Here is a 16,817-nt window from a genome sequence, read left to right as displayed (position 1 = left end):
TGACTTTCCTTTCCTCTTGGTAGGCTGGGCCATTCTTCCAGACTCCAGCTCTACTTGTTCACCCTGTGCCTTGCATTGTGCTCTTGTTTTCACACACACCAGTTCAGGGATACCCAGCATTGCTGCATGGGTTTTTAGTTCTACCTCAGCCCATGCTGAGGACTCCAGGTCATTTCCAAGCAGACAGTCCACTGGGATATTTGAGGAGACCACCACCTGTTTCAGGCCATTGACCCCTCCCCATTCTAAAGTAACCATTGCCATGGGATGTACTTTTCTCTGATTGTCAGCGTTGGTGACTGTGTAAGTTTTTCCAGTCAGGTATTGGCCAGGGGAAACCAGTTTCTCTGTCACCATGGTGACACTGGCACCTGTATCCCTCAGGCCCTCTATTCTAGTCCCATTAATTAAGAGTTGCTGTCTGTATTTTTGCATGTTAGGCGGCCAGACAGCTAGTGTGGCTAAATCCACCCCACCCTCAGAAACTAGAGTAGCTTCAGTGTGGACCCTGATTTGCTCTGGGCACACTGTTGATCCCACTTGGAGACTAGCCATACCAGTGTTACCTGGATGGGAGTTTGGAGTGGAACCTTTCTTGGGACAGGCCTTGTCTCCAGTTTGGTGTCCATGCTGTTTACAGCTATGACACCAGGCCTTTTTGGGATCAAAGTTTTTACCCTTGTACCCATTGTTTTGTGAAGAGGCTCTGGGCCCACCCTCCTGTGCAGGTTTTTGGGGGCCTGTAGAAGACTCTTTACTATTTTTAGTTTTGGTTGTCTCATCACCCTTCCCCTGGGGAGTCTTTGTGACCCCTTTCTTTTGGTCACCCCCTGTTGAAGTCTTGGACACCCTTGTCTTGACCCAATGGTCCGCCTTCTTTCCCAATTCTTGGGGAGAAATTGGTCCTAGGTCTACCAGATGCTGATGCAGTTTATCATTGAAACAATTACTTAACAGGTGTTCTTTCACAAATAAATTGTACAGCCCATCATAATTACTTACACCACTGCCTTGAATCCAACCATCTAGTGTTTTCACTGAGTAGTCAACAAAGTCAACCCAGGTCTGGCTCGAGGATTTTTGAGCCCCCCTGAACCTAATCCTGTACTCCTCAGTGGAGAATCCAAAGCCCTCAATCAGGGTACCCTTCATGAGGTCATAAGATTCTGCATCTTTTCCAGAGAGTGTGAGGAGTCTATCCCTACACTTTCCAGTGAACATTTCCCAAAGGAGAGCACCCCAGTGAGATCTGTTCACTTTTCTGGTTACACAAGCCCTCTCAAAAGCTGTGAACCACTTGGTGATGTCATCACCATCTTCAAATTTTGTCACAATCCCTTTGGGGATTTTTAACATGTCAGGAGAATCTCTGACCCTATTTATATTGCTGCCACCATTGATGGGTCCTAGGCCCATCTCTTGTCTTTCCCTTTCTATGGCTAGGAGCTGTCTCTCTAAAGCCAATCTTTTGGCCATCCTGGCTAACAGGAGGTCATCTTCACTGAGAGCATCCTCAGTGATTTCAGAAATGTGGGACCCTCCTGTGAGGGACTCACTATTTCTGACTAACACAGTTGGAGACAGGACTTGAGGGGTCCTGTTCTCCCTATTTAGGACTGGAGGAGGGACATTGGCCTCCAAGTCACTAATTTCTTCCTCTGTGAGGTCATCATCAGAGGGGTTGGCTTTTTCAAACTCTGCCAACAGCTCCTGGAGCTGAATTTTGGTAGGTCTGGAGCCAATGGTTATTTTTTTGATATTACAGAGAGACCTTAGCTCCCTCATCTTAAGATGGAGGTAAGGTGTGGTGTCGAGTTCCACCACATTCATCTCTGTATCAGACATTATTTTGCTAAGAGTTGGAAGACTTTTTAAAGAATCTAAAACTGTTTCTAGAATCTAATTTCAAACTTTTAACAAACTTTTAAACTCTAAAAGACAATGCTAAACAGGGACTTAACACACAAGGCCCTAGCAGGACTTTTAAGAATTTAGAAAAATTTCAAATTGCAAAAATGAATTTCTAATGACAATTTTGGAATTTGTCGTGTGATCAGGTATTGGCTGAGTAGTCCAGCAAATGCAAAGTCTTGTACCCCACCGCTGATCCACCAATGTAGGAAGTTGGCTCTGTATGTGCTATTTCAAAGTAAGGAATAGCATGCACAGAGTCCAAGGGTTCCCCTTAGAGGTAAGATAGTGGCAAAAAGAGATAATACTAATGCTCTATTTTGTGGTAGTGTGGTCGAGCAGTAGGCTTATCCAAGGAGTAGTGTTAAGCATTTGTTGTACATACACATAGGCAATAAATGAGGTACACACACTCAGAGACAAATCCAGCCAATAGGTTTTTGTATAGAAAAATATATTTTCTTAGTTTATTTTAAGAACCACAGGTTCAAATTCTACATGTAATATCTCATTCTAAAGGTATTGCAGGTAAGTACTTTAGGAACTTCAAATCATCAACATTGCATGTATACTTTTCAAGTTATTCACAAATAGCTGTTTTAAAAGTGGACACAGTGCAATTTTCACAGTTCCTAGGGGAGGTAAGTATTTGTTAGGTTAACCAGGTAAGTAAGACACTTACAGGGCTTAGTTCTTGGTCCAAGGTAGCCCACCGTTGGGGGTTCAGAGCAACCCCAAAGTCACCACACCAGCAGCTCAGGGCCGGTCAGGTGCAGAGTTCAAAGTGGTGCCCAAAACACATAGGCTAGAATGGAGAGAAGGGGGTGCCCCGGTTCCGGTCTGCTTGCAGGTAAGTACCCGCGTCTTCGGAGGGCAGACCAGGGGGGTTTTGTAGGGCACCGGGGGGGACACAAGCCCACACAGAAATTTCACCCTCAGCAGCGCGGGGGCGGCCGGGTGCAGTGTAGAAACAAGCGTCGGGTTTGTAATGGAAGTCAATGGGAGATCTAAGGATCTCTTCAGCGCTGCAGGCAGGCAAGGGGGGGGTTCCTCGGGGAAACCTCCACTTGATCAAGGGAGAGGGACTCCTGGGGGTCACTCCTCCAGTGAAAGTCCGGTCCTTCAGGTCCTGGGGGCTGCGGGTGCAGGGTCTCTCCCAGGTGTCGGGACTTTGGATTCAAAGAGTCGCGGTCAGGGGAAGCCTCGGGATTCCCTCTGCAGGCGGCGCTGTGGGGGCTCAGGGGGGAACAGGTTTTTGTACTCACAGTCTTAGAGTAGTCCTGGGGTCCCTCCTGAGGTGTTGGATCGCCACCAGCCGAGTCGGGGTCGCCGGGTGCAGTGTTGCAAGTCTCACGCTTCTTGCGGGGAGCTTGCAGGGTTCTTTAAAGCTGCTGGAAACAAGGTTGCAGCTTTTCTTGGAGCAGGTCCGCTGTCCTCGGGAGTTTCTTGTCTTTTCGAAGCAGGGGCAGTCCTCAGAGGATGTCGAGGTCGCTGGTCCCTTTGGAAGGCGTCGCTGGAGCAGGATCTTTGGAAGGCAGGAGACAGGCCGGTGAGTTTCTGGAGCCAAGGCAGTTGTCGTCTTCTGGTCTTCCTCTGCAGGGGTTTTCAGCTAGGCAGTCCTTCTTCTTGTAGTTGCAGGAATCTAATTTTCTAGGGTTCAGGGTAGCCCTTAAATACAAAATTTAAGGGCGTGTTTAGGTCTGGGGGGTTAGTAGCCAATGGCTACTAGCCCTGAGGGTGGGTACACCCTCTTTGTGCCTCCTCCCAAGGGGAGGGGGTCACGATCCTAACCCTATTGGGGGAATCCTCCATCTGCAAGATGGAGGATTTCTAAAAGTTAGAGTCACTTCAGCTCAGGACACCTTAGGGGCTGTCCTGACTGGCCAGTGACTCCTCCTTGTTTTTCTCATTATTTTCTCCGGCCTTGCCGCCAAAAGTGGGGCCTGGCCGGAGGGGGCGGGCAACTCCACTAGCTGGAGTGTCCTGCTGGGTTGGCACAAAGGAGGTGAGCCTTTGAGGCTCACCGCCAGGTGTGACAATTCCTGCCTGGGGGAGGTGTTAGCATCTCCACCCAGTGCAGGCTTTGTTACTGGCCTCAGAGTGACAAAGGCACTCTCCCCATGGGGCCAGCAACATGTCTCGGTTTGTGGCAGGCTGCTAAAACTAGTCAGCCTACACAGATAGTCGGTTAAGTTTCAGGGGGCACCTCTAAGGTGCCCTCTGGGGTGTATTTGACAATAAAATGTACACTGGCATCAGTGTGCATTTATTGTGCTGAGAAGTTTGATACCAAACTTCCCAGTTTTCAGTGTAGCCATTATGGTGCTGTGGAGTTCGTGTTTGACAAACTCCCAGACCATATACTCTTATGGCTACCCTGCACTTACAATGTCTAAGGTTTTGTTTAGACACTGTAGGGGTACCATGCTCATGCACTGGTACCCTCACCTATGGTATAGTGCACCCTGCCTTAGGGCTGTAAGGCCTGCTAGAGGGGTGTCTTACCTATACTGCCTAGGCAGTGAGAGGCTGGCATGGCACCCTGAGGGGAGTGCCATGTCGACTTACTCGTTTTGTCCTCACTAGCACACACAAGCTGGCAAGCAGGGTGTCTGTGCTGAGTGAGAGGTCTCCAGGGTGGCATAAGACATGCTGCAGCCCTTAGAGACCTTCCTTGGCATCAGGGCCCTTGGTACTAGAAGTACCAGTTACAAGGGACTTATCTGGATGCCAGGGTCTGCCAATTGTGGATACAAAAGTACAGGTTAGGGAAAGAACACTGGTGCTGGGGCCTGGTTAGCAGGCCTCAGCACACTTTCAATTGTAAACATAGCATCAGCAAAGGCAAAAAGTCAGGGGGCAACCATGCCAAGGAGGCATTTCCTTACAGTTTCTAAACACAATTTAAAGCACAGAAACAGCTTAAGCAGTCTTCTAAACACACTCTGGTTAGCCACTGTGGTGTAGGTAGCCTTTTTACTTTAAAAAAAAAAAAAAAAAGGGGGTGGCTTTATGAAGTTTTTACCACAAACTTAAGAGTGAAATTTCAAACAGTCATAGGAAAAAAACAAAGGCTAAGCTGCCTGAAACACAGAGAGCCTACAGTAAACAGGCACGGGTAGCAGTACAAAACACTTTTAAACAAATAAGATTTCCCAGAAAAGTTGGGGGCTCCTTACCTACGTCTCCTAGGAATCTTTGATCACTGGGCTGTATTAGAGCACAGGGAAAAAGCTGAGTTCACAAAATAGAGGTGGCTGTCTTGGGGTTCCCTCCACAAACTTAAAGGGCAGGTGTGAGAGGAGGGCTCGGGTTGCCTGGTACTCAGAGAGCCAACCAGCAAGCCCAGGCCCCTGTGGGAAGGGAGTAAATGTTAAAATAAAAAAATAAAAATAAATTTTTTGACTACAGTGTGTTTGATCCGGCTTTGCAAAAAAACGAATTGAAAGAACAAGGTATTTAAAATGTAATACTTTGAAATTAGTATTTCCAAAATTGATAGCCTGACTTTTTCCATATTTTTTACAACCTTAAGTCAGTTTGTCTACGATAACTTGGGGGCACATCACCAAGAAAAAACGCCTAAGGTGGAAGGAGTCCTGTGTCCCAGTTCATTATTGATTTCAGGGGAGCTGCCTCAATTCACTCAAAACAAACTACTGCTTTTCTGAACTCAAAAATAGATGGCAGGAGTGTGCACCGCATGTTATTCTACAGCACTGCAAGCTGCAAACCGGAGCATCAAAAAATGGGTGTGCAGCCTCACATGCACATACAAATTGTTTATCATTATGAAACAGTAATATTTCAAATTCATATGGTCTGTGATGTAAACTGAGCTCACTGTCCATGATCATGGGAAAGGCTACCCCTGGCCCTTGGGCAGTGTTCCTCTGGCGCCTGGGCAGTCTTCCACTGGTCATGGCCATTGGGCAGACGTCTAAAAAACCTCAGCCCTACAAATGCAAAATGTATTTATTACCAGTAATAGTTTCTTGTCAGTAAAATGAATAGTTCTATCCATGAAATTAACATAAATGTGGATTGAGTGAAAACCTAATGAGGAGTATGGGGCAGTAATATGGGAATTAGTGAAATAATAAATATATCAATACGTGAGATTATGCTGAATGTTATGAATCTAGTGATGTTTAAATATGTTAGATTTTACTAATTGAACTGTAAGGCCAATTATGTGTTTCTCTTGTGGAATCCCATAGACGTGTACAAGGTCTGTAATATAAGATTTTGTAACCGCTCCGTAAAATAGCTGAGAATTAGGTAAAATGTACGAACTAAGATAGTGGTGTGGCAAGGGTGCCTTGGGTCTTGGTGTGAGGAAAGGAAATTGGCCCACATTTCCGCAGAGGAGTAGTGAAAAAAGCCACCATGGGGTTGCGGAGGGCTACTCGTAGCCACTCCAAGCTGCATGCAATGAGGAAATGGGAGTTGGGAGTAGAGGTGCAGTGGGGCTAGAGGAAGCGCTGGAGCAGAGGAGAGGAACAGAAGCAGTAGGGAGGAGGCGCACAAGAGCATAACATGGAGGGGTGGTTGGGCTGGAAGAAGGCAGAAGAAATGGCGAGGAAGGAAAGATGGAGCAGTTAGGCCTCAGGACGGTGAGAAGGTGCATGGCAGGGAGATAGAGTAGTGTAGAAGTGATGGCACGACCCATCTGCAAGAAAGAAAGGTCCCCCATTTTGATAATTTAGTGGTGAAAGTCACTATTGGCGTGCAGTGGCCCCTCACACCCCTAGTCCAAGGTGTCCCTGCACTTGCTGAATTGTTGATAGCTCAGATAGGCCGCATGGCTGGCGGGTGAAGGGTTAATGGGGGGGGGGGTGCAGTAGGACTGCAGAGAGCAGAAGGAAAGAGGACTGTGGAGGTGCACAGGTGGGGGTGCAGCAGAGCGAGAGGAAGGCAGCAGGGCTAGAAATGGAGCAACAGTACGGATGGAGAGGAGAAAGGTAGGAGGCTGGTAACAAGGAGCATGGTGTTGAGGTAGCAGAGCTGCAGTGGCCTAGCAGGGGTGCCGCAGACCCCTTGTAAGCAACTGAATGGGACAGAATTTCTCCAGTGGGCGTTTTGGAAAAAGTCCCCTTTGGCTTGCAGATGGGACATGCATAGTTTGGGCCCTGTGCCACTGCACCTGCTGCACTCTTAGGTATGCCTGGCAAGAGGATAGGAAAGAAGGGAACCTAGGGATTGGTATGAAGGGTGAAATAAGCCTCCGAAGGGCGGCTTGGAAGATGTTAGGACAGAAGTGGGCCTGGGACCGTCAGCACAAGAAGAGTGAAGCAGGCGGGATCAAGTGGGAGCTCATGGTTAGGAAGAACAAGGGTGCCCTGAGACCCATGCAAGCACTGGAAATAGTCCCAGACTTCACGAGGTGGGTAGTGGAAAAGCGGCCCGGTTGGGATGTAGGTGGGTCCCGCAGCCCAGGTCCTGGTGCCACTACACCTGTCTGATTAAGAGTAGCTGTGTCATTCAGCAGGGCACAAAAGAAGGGAAGTTCTGGGTTCAGCGGAGGAGAAGCAGGTGAGAATCAGAGTAGCTCTGGAGGACGATTGGGAGGGCTAGAAACGTGAGAGTAGGGAGGCTGACAAGGAGAGAAAGGTAAACCAGAGGTGCAAGAGGATGTAAGGAAGAAGAGTAGGAAGGTAGCCGAGGTGCAGATAATTGTAAGGCTGGAATGAACTGAAGCAGGTTGTGCACAAGGAGGCCTGCCATGGTGCTGGAATAGAGGAAGCGGACATGGATGGATACTAGTGGAAAAGAGGGCTGCAGTGGGAAGACTCCACCTCGTTGCTCTTGATCCCACCTCACCACACCTTACATTCTGATGATCTAATAAATAGTCTGTGATTAGTGGGGTGTGTGCTTGTTAGGCTCTCGGGAGGGGTCCTCCTTATGCTGGTCACTTAAAGGTATTCGATTCGCTGTCCTCCTGCTGCACTTTGCATCGAGATTTGTTTTAGTTGCAAGTGCTGCTTTATGCACCTACTGCTTTTTCGTAGGTGGTCACTCATACCTGCTTCTGTGTATGCTGGCTTTACTCTGATGGAGAGAGATTGCAATAAACATCCTCCTCCATGCTAAACACATCATTGCATTCCGGAGGCTTTAGCAGATTCCTCAATGCACATGCATTGACATGAATTGACACAATCTTAAGAGTTCCAAATATTCAGTTTGTTTTCAGTATCACAACTGCAACTTAAAGCAGTGTTTCGGTTCCATAAAACATTTGGTTAGTATTGTTTTTGAGCAAACACACAAGTCACACAGATTTTTTTACAGTGAAACTAAAGCTCAGAATGGCTGCTGAACTAGATGCCTGCAATAAATATTCAGAAATTCCAGTGCTATGTCGCAGCGTCATTACATTTGAAAGTGGTGGCCTTGCTATGTGAGCAGAAACCCTCTACGAGCCAATTAGGATGCAATACATGCCTTTTTGCCGCAGTACTCGCAGCTTCTGCCCAATCAAAGGTTGTACTCAGAAAAAAACAACTTATGAGGGTAGCCAAAGCCAATCTCAGTAGTAATTCCCAAAGCCCAATTTTTCTGTGGATCATATAAGGTACATGGACAGTTGTGTTGATAAGCCAGACCTAAAAATGAGTCTCTAAACTAAATATGCTGTGTTTTTTCGACAAAGAAAGCTAGATAAATTAGGGTTTGGATATCTCAGAAACATTTTAACAATTTTCAACATTTACGTTTAAAGGGATCTCTAACAGACTATCTAAAGGGGAATGTGGTCAGCTGGAATGAACTTTGCCACATTGCAGAATCAATGTCTTGCGGACTGGCATATTTGCACGAAGATGTTCCCCGGTGTAAAGGAGAAGGACACAAACCCGCTATTGCACACAGGTGAGTCTTTTACTACTCTGATCTCCCGTAATTGCGTTAGTCTTTAATTCATTTAGCATCAATATCCCCTTCAACACTATTGGAGGTGATTGCTACTGGCCATCATTTAGGGTTTCAGTCCTTACTGTAGGCCACGTTTGGTTTTGACCTGCTTTTAAATTTTTATCGTGTGATAATGTTTCCATTACATGTTTTTAAACATAGGGCAGACTAATACTAGAGCCTCAGTTCCATAAAGTACATCAGCATTCTGTTTTATTCTTAAATATATATATGTTGTACTAATTAAACTTATTGTCCACTCTCAAATAACTGCAGTGATTCGACCTACCATGCACCTCCAAAGTCCACCCAGATGTGACTTTCTTCTTAGTGCAATTATTTATTTTACAGTATTTGAACTGTGAAGTCATAACATTAAAAATTATTTGCTTCCTTGAGCAACTAGCAGTATCATGCAACAAAACTAACGCACACATTGAAAATTGGACTGTGCAGTTTTGGGAATGTTGTTGCCATCAAGTGTTGAAAGATCGATTGTGGGCTTACCAAGATCTTACCGCTTCCTTAGAAACCTCCCTTTGCTTACATTGGCTTGCTTTCTTGTCTTTTTACTTGTTTGCTGCTAATTCAATTACCCTTTTTGGCCCTCCCCTAGAATAAAATCTCCTTACCTTCTTTTTGAATGGCTAACTGAATTATTCCACTGCTCGCTTCTAGGGAACTAATTTCTTTTTGTTATGCTTAAATGCTTCATGACCGTGCATGCGTTTTCCAGTCCTTCCCTCATCTGTTTTGTGCTTACCCACCAGAGATCCGTAGTACTCTTTTCCTCGCTTATAGCTCTCCCTTATGTACTTCTGCCCCATTGTTCTGGCCCGTGTTACTCTCACCCTCTTGTGCTACTTTTCCCACCCAGCTTTATTTTTTGTTTTGCTCGCTTCCTCTCCCAGCACCCGCCCCCCTCCCTAGACTCCCCATTGCTGCCATCCTCCGCTTGGTGTTCCTTATCCCCGCCATTTTTTTTTCTTTTATTTTTCATTACTTTTATTTTTTGGAGGGTGCAACAGCAAAATGTCACCCTGACTGCAGCACATAAGCAAACTTCTTGAGTTAGTGTATCGACCAAAGACAGTATATACGTGTTTGTGTGTATGTATAAATATTTCTGGTGGATACAACTACCTGTGGATTCCTCACCTAATGAATTCTCCCAATGCGCCAGCATTATAAGTAAATTTTCTTCCCAGCTCTGCTCGTCGACGAGGACGTCACTATTGCCAGACTCCCACACGACTCCATCTGATGTCATCGTGGCAATAAGAGGACCTTGCTGGCGTGCTGACGTCAGTTCCCTTTTTTCCGTGCCTTGGAAGCATAACTGTTTTTGGCCAGGCTCTTGGGGAGCTACTGTTTTTCGAAGGTGTTACTTTGTTAAAATGTCTCCACCTCGTAAATCTGGATTCAAGCCTTGTAGGGAGTGCGGGGATCGCATGTCGGTGACAGACCCGCATAATGACTGCCTGTGGTGTTTGAGTTCCGAGCATGACGTGGAGGAGTGTGGTTTGTGTAAAAAAAAAATTAACCCGAAGGCGCTCAAGGAGCGAGAGGCCAAGCTGTTTTTGGCCAAGGCTAAAAAGAAAGAGAAGCATAGGCATCGTAGGTCATCTTCAGGGAAGTCCTCGAGTTCGCATAAGAGACCTGATTCCCAGCGTCAGCATAATTCCCGGTGCTGTTCGGAGAGAGACCGATCGCGGTCGAGGTCTCCATCTACTCTGCGATGTGGGATGTCAGTCCGACGGCGGCGACTCAGTCTGGGAGCCCTCAGGCTTCTCTGGCGCCGTCTGTCTTTGAGGTGGTCGAGCCTCACCAGAGTCCTTGCTTCTCGCCTGCAGCGCAGTCGGAGGTGCCTGATCCAGCGCAGATGCCACAGAAGTATCCAGCATTCTCAGCTCCAGGATCGGATCCAGCAGCATTCTTGAATGCTATGTTTAATATCTTTAGTTCCATGGCCCCTGGCGGTGTACCAGCTGGTCCCTCAGGTCCCTTGGCTTTTGGATTGGGCGTTCCGGCTCCATATAAGCCAAGGCCTTTCATGCCCTTCTGTCCAGCAGAGGGTGCTAGTCCGGCGACGGTGCCGTTGGCGTCGCCGAGGAGACCTTAGACTCCGGTAGCTTCTGTTGATCTGGTGGCGCCAATGACTTTGCCACGAATCCAGTCGACACGGGTGAAGAGAGCCCATTTATCCATGGCGCTGATCTGGTGTCGCACAAATCCGGAGACCGGGGTGTGTCTTCTGGGGTGTCTCTCCTGGGCCGCGTCAGCCGAGGTCGTCTACCAATTCTATGTTGACGCCGAGGATAGAGGCCAGGCTGCGCTCAAGAAGAAAGGCTCTGAGGCTTTTGAAGGAGCAAGAGTATCGAAGGCAGCTCATGGAGGTAGGAGAGATCGGTGAGCCCCTGGGCGACTTGCAGGGTTTGGACTCCGCGAGTGGTCTCGATACTTCCCCCTGAGTGGGATTTAGCCTCTCCTTGGGTATTTACTGAGGAGGCCGCCTCGTTCCATACGATGGTGGCGGCAGACTTTCTGGACCTTCCACTACCGGCAGCTGAGGTAAAGACGAACATTCTGACGGAAGTCTTGCATCCTGCTTCGGCTGCTGTGGAGCCACTCCTTCCGTTCAACAAGGCTCTCACAGAACGAATCCTGGAAGTCTGGAGGAAACCTGTATCTTTGACTGCTGTAAGCAGATCAGTGGCAAGAAGATATAGAGTGGCTCCTGGGGACCCAGGATTTCTCTCTCGGCATCCGACTCCGGAGAGTCTGGTGGTTCAGGCCTCGTGCTCCTCGCGTTTGGCTCCTGGTTCCTTCCCTGTGGCTCCATCGGACAGGGTGTCGAAAAGAATGGAGCAGTCTGCCAAGAAGACTTTTTCTTTGTGCAGTATGGCCCTTAAGTCTGCAAATGCCACTTGTGTTTTGGGCAGGTATATTCACTCCCTGATGGACGCGGCCAAGGGTGCGCTACCTGATTTGCCTCAGGATATGCGGGTTTTCCTGTCTGATGCGCAAGCGGCAGCGACTCAGGTTATTCAGTCGGGGCTGGGTACGTCAGACTCGGTGGCCAGGGCAATGGGCACATCCATTGTCACCAGGAGACATGCATGGTTGAGGTCTTCTGGATTTTCAACAGATGTACAGACGACCCTGTTGAACTTGCCATTTGATGGGGACAAGTTGTTTGGTTCTAAAGCTGACTCTGCCTTAGAGCGCTTTAAGGAGAGCAGGGCTACCGCCAAGTCTCTAGGCCTGCAGGCTTCTACAACCACCCCATTCAGGTCTTTTAGAAGATTCAGGGGATTTGGACGAGGAACTTCCTTTCGGGGGAGACCCCAACCGGCAGGTCAACATCCATCTAGTGCTCCCTATAGAGGGTGGGGTAGGGTTATAACGAGAGGGGCCACCTAGCAGAACCCCTGCCTCTTCCTCCGGGGGGGTGCAACAGGGAAAGCAGCCTTATTCCTCCATCCATTGCCTCCCATGCTTCTCTTGTAGGGGGAAGGTTGTTTCATTTTCTCTGCATGTGGGAGTTGATCACATCGGACTCCTGGGTCCTCAATATTGTGGTGAAAGTTACTCCCTTCCTTTTCAGGAGTTTCTCCCTCCCATCACTCCCCGTCCATCCTTTTACACAGAAGACCATCTCCTGTTGTTGCACCAGGAAGTTCTAGTCCTTCTATCGAAAGGTGCAGTGGAGTTGGTTCCAGAGCAGGAAAGGGGTCAGGGTTGTTATTCAGGATATTTCCTGATCCCCAAAAAGGATGGTCGGTCGAGACCTATCCTAGACCTGAGGGTTTTGCATTGGTTCCTCAAACGGGAAAAATTCAAAATGCTGACTCTAGCAGAGGTGCTTTTGGCGTTGAGCAAAGAGGATTGGATGATGTCTGTCGACTTACAGGATGCTTACTTTCATATCCCCATTCTGAAGTCGCACAGGAAGTAACTCCGGTTTGTGGTGGGGTGCAACACTACCAGTTTGCGGTGCTTCCTTTTGGGCTTAATTCCGCACCTCGAGTCTTCACGAAGGTGATGGCAGTGGTTGCAGCAACTCTCAGGAGGAAGGGATTATTGGTATTCCCTTACCTGTATGATTGGTTGATCAAAGCCAAGTCTCCGGAGCTCGCGCTGCATCACCTGCAGATGACAACCCAGTTGTTGTTCGATCTAGGGTTTTTGGTAAACGTGCCCAAATCTCACCTGGAGCCCTCTCAATGCCTCATGTTCATAGGGGTAGTACTGGACACAACATTGAATTGGGCCTATCCTCTGCCTCAGTGGATTCAGGACATTCAGGCGTTGATTCCAGTGTTTCTGAGTGGAGCGGTTGTTCCAGTCCTCAAGGTCCTTCGTCTGCTTGGTCTGTTCGCTGCATGCATTCTGGTGGTCACTCATGCAGGCTGGCACATAAGGGCTTTTCAGTGGTGCCTCTGCAGTCAGTGGTTTCAGCACAGAGGGGATCTCGAGAAGTCGATAAAGATCTCCAGGGACACTGCAGTAGATCTATGATGGTGGGCTGCGGATGGCAACCTTTCCCAAGGAAGGCAGTTTTTGCTACCTCCACCAGTGGCCACGGTTATAACGGATGCTCCACTTTAGGGTGGGGAGCTCATCTGGGGGACCCTGGAGGTCAAAGGTCATTGGTCTCCAGTGGAACAGATGTTTCATATCAATCTGTTAGAATTGCGGGCGATACGTTTGGCTCTCAAGGCCTTCCTCCCTTCACGGTCAGTCGGTTCAGGTCCAGACGGACAACACTATCGCGATGTGGTACATCAACAAGCAAGGAGGAGTAGAGTTGTACCTTCTTTGCAGAGAGGCTCTGCGGCTCTGGTACTGGGCACAGGACCATCAGAGTTGTGTAGTAGCAAACCATCTGGTCGGAGTTCTAAACGTACGTGTGGACAGTCTGTCGGCACTTCTCGGCCGATCACGAGTGGTGTCTCCATCCAGATCTTCCGGATATGGGGATTCCCTCAGGTAGACATCTTTGCCACTCGGGAGAATGCGCACTGTCTGTCGTTCTGCAGACTCCAGTATCCTGTGCAAGGAGCGTTGGGACGCATTTCAGATGTCCTGGTACGGCCAGTTGCTTTACCCGTTTCCCCCATTTTCGCTTGATTCTTCGGGTTCTGATGAAGATTCGCCAAGCCCGGGCCCAAGTCATCTTAATGACTCTGAATTGGCCAAGAAGGGTGTGGTACACAGACCTTCTCCAACTCTCACTGTGCCCTTTGCTCCGTCTCCCTCACAGGGCAGACCTCCTCTCGCAGTCTCAGGGGCAGGTTCTACACCCCTACCTCCAGAGCCCGCACCTTCATGCATGGAGATTGAAGGGGGCAATCCGAGTTCCTTTTCTCTCCCGCCAGAAGTGGTGGACGTTATTTTATCGGCCAGGCGACACTCCACCAAATCTATCTATGCTGGCAGATGGGCAAAATGTGTTGCTTGGTGTGGAGAGAAGCAAATTGATCCTTTACTGGCCCATTTGTCGGACATTTCAATTGTTTGCGTTGTCATTGGCGCAGAGGGGTTGTACAGTTGCGACTGTTAAGGGCTATCTGTCGGCTTTTCTGTGCCATCCTGATCAACCCTCTTTACTAAAGTCCCCTATAGTTATAAGCTTCTTAAGGGGGCTTACCAATAGGTTTCCTCCCACTCCATTTATTATGCCTCAGTGGGATTTGAATTTGGTTCTCACATTCCTGATGGGTTCACCGTTTGAACCTTTACATTCATGTCCATTAAGGTTTTTAGTATTAAAGACTGTTTTTCTCATAGCCATCATGTCGGCTAGGCGAGTGAGTGAATTTTAAGCTCTTAGCATTAAACCCCCTTTTACCTCTTCATGCGGACAAGGTGGTATGGGGGCCAGGGCGGCTTTCCTACCGAAGGTTGTTACACCCTTCCATTTGGGACAATCTATAACGCTCTTGTCTTTCTATCCTCCTCCCCATCCATCAAAAGAGGAGGAGAGACTGCATCGGCTTGTCCCGAGGAGAGCTTTAAGTTTCTACATTGAGAGAACGAGAGAGTTCCGGGTGGACGATCAGCTCGTCGTCAGCTACGTGGGGAAGAGGAAAGGCAAGGCTGTCCACAAAAGAACACTGTCCAGGTGGGTCATTCTTTGCATAAAAGTATGTTATTCCTTGGCAAAGAAAGTTCCTCCTGTTGGAATTAGAGCCCATTCCACCAGGGCTAAGTCGGCCTCTTAGGCCTTGACTAGAGGTGTTCCTGTGGCAGAAATTTGTAAGGCCGCAACTTGGGCTTCCCTCCACACTTTTGCAAAGCTTTATTGCTTGGACTCAGAGGTTAGGAGGGATGACCATTTTGCACGGTCCGTGCTGCAGGATTTCTTGGTGTGACCATTCAGGCACCCGCCACAGAGTGCAGTACTGCTTTGAGACCCTATTCATTAGGTGAGGAATCCACAGGTAGTTGTATCAATAAGAATAACAAGTTACTTACCTTCGGAAACACCTTTTCTGGTGGATACACTAGCTACCTGTGGATAAAAAATTAAATGGGCCCTTTGATCTACTCTCCCCTTAAACTCTTCCCTCATTAACCTTTTCGTCCTCCTTTGCCATGTATACCCTATATATCTAGTCGACCCTGAGGACTTTTCACAGAATTGTAAGGATTGCTTACAGCCTGAGACAGGGGCGAGTAGAAACAAGGATCAATCCATCAAGTTTGCACTAAACTTTCCTAATAATCACCCTTTTAAAAAGTTAGGGAAAAAAATAAGCAACTGTACGTTTTTAAAATACTTGGAAAAAGCATAACTCAAATAGAAAATGTTTTATTTAGAGAAATAAAATCGTAAAATAATCCAGTAATTTTGTGTTTTGGTGCTGATAACGTGAGACTTGCGACAAAGGAGAAAGAAATGTATTCGATACGCAGGTCTGTGCTTTCATATGGAAATATATAAAGATTTAAGTTCACTTTTCTCCTTAAGTAGAGTTGCATGGAGTTAAATGCAGTGTTCCACTACCCTCTTGTGGAATCTGTAAATAACTATACGCGGTGACCTCCCGTGACGTACTAACGTCCTTTGGCTACATTTTTACTATTAAAAGCAGTGCTTAATTTGTGCTTGTTGTTTTTGGTGCTGTGCACCGGCACTTATTTTTCTGCCTCAAGCATTTACTTTGAGGCAAAAACACAAATGGGAAAGACGGTGGAAGAGAAAAACGAAAAAGGGTCTCAATGGGAGAAAGCAGAAAGCTCCAGGAGTGAACTGAAGGGACGGGGAGAGTGGCTGTAAATGAATTGAATTTGCCCGATATGGCTTCAAGATTACGCCGCCTCACTATTTCGTGCCCACACATTTAATTTCAGCAGCCGTGTGTTTAAGAGGAGGTCTTTGAGCACCGGCACGTTTTTATTTACAAATTAAGCACTGATTAAAAGCACTGTAACCAGAAAAAAACAGTGCATTGATATATAAATAGTGAAATAGACAACATTCTTGCATGCGAGCCTTAATGCTTAAACAGGCTATAAAGTTTTAAATGTATATAAAATAGTTTTAAGTAATACTTTTCTGCCTCCACTTGTGACCCGTTGCGCTTTTATAAAATCGGTGCGATTACTCCATTCTTTGACCTTTTTCATCCTCCAGGGATGAAAGACTGAGGCTTTCCTTCCGTGATTCGTACATTTGCCTTGCAGCTTGCAAATAGACATCGGTCACCTAGGATTTAAGCAACTGAAGGGTTTCAAGAAATGTTACCATGGTGTAGCCTTGTGCTCGGATGACTGCGTTTTCTCCTTTTGTTCCTTGGGACCCGAGTTCCCCAGCGCTCTTTTCTGTCCCCAACCACAAGATCTATTTTGCTCCATCTACATACTCCCCTCACCCAAACTTCCAACCGTCCCCCAATAAATTAAGTGGCGGCTGCTAAGGTTTCAAAATGGTGGGGCGTAAAATGAAGCCATCAATTTTCCATTCGTTATCAAGCATGAGT

General features: G+C 47.5%; 1 protein-coding gene across 2 annotated transcripts in view; it reads left to right on the top strand.

Moving 5' to 3' along the window:
- ACVR2B (activin A receptor type 2B) overlaps positions 1-16,817 on the top strand; it is a 384,657-nt gene that overhangs the window by 276,123 nt on the left and 91,717 nt on the right. For both annotated transcript variants that reach the window (XM_069211087.1, XM_069211088.1), the window contains exon 7: positions 8,639-8,787. In XM_069211087.1, the coding sequence (XP_069067188.1) occupies positions 8,639-8,787 (149 nt within the window). The remainder of the gene's footprint in view (positions 1-8,638; positions 8,788-16,817) is intronic.

The sequence above is a fragment of the Pleurodeles waltl genome, chromosome 10 (assembly GCF_031143425.1).
Source record: "Pleurodeles waltl isolate 20211129_DDA chromosome 10, aPleWal1.hap1.20221129, whole genome shotgun sequence".
NCBI classification, from domain to species: Eukaryota; Metazoa; Chordata; class Amphibia; order Caudata; family Salamandridae; genus Pleurodeles; species Pleurodeles waltl.
This window is presented reverse-complemented; position numbering and strand designations above follow the sequence as displayed.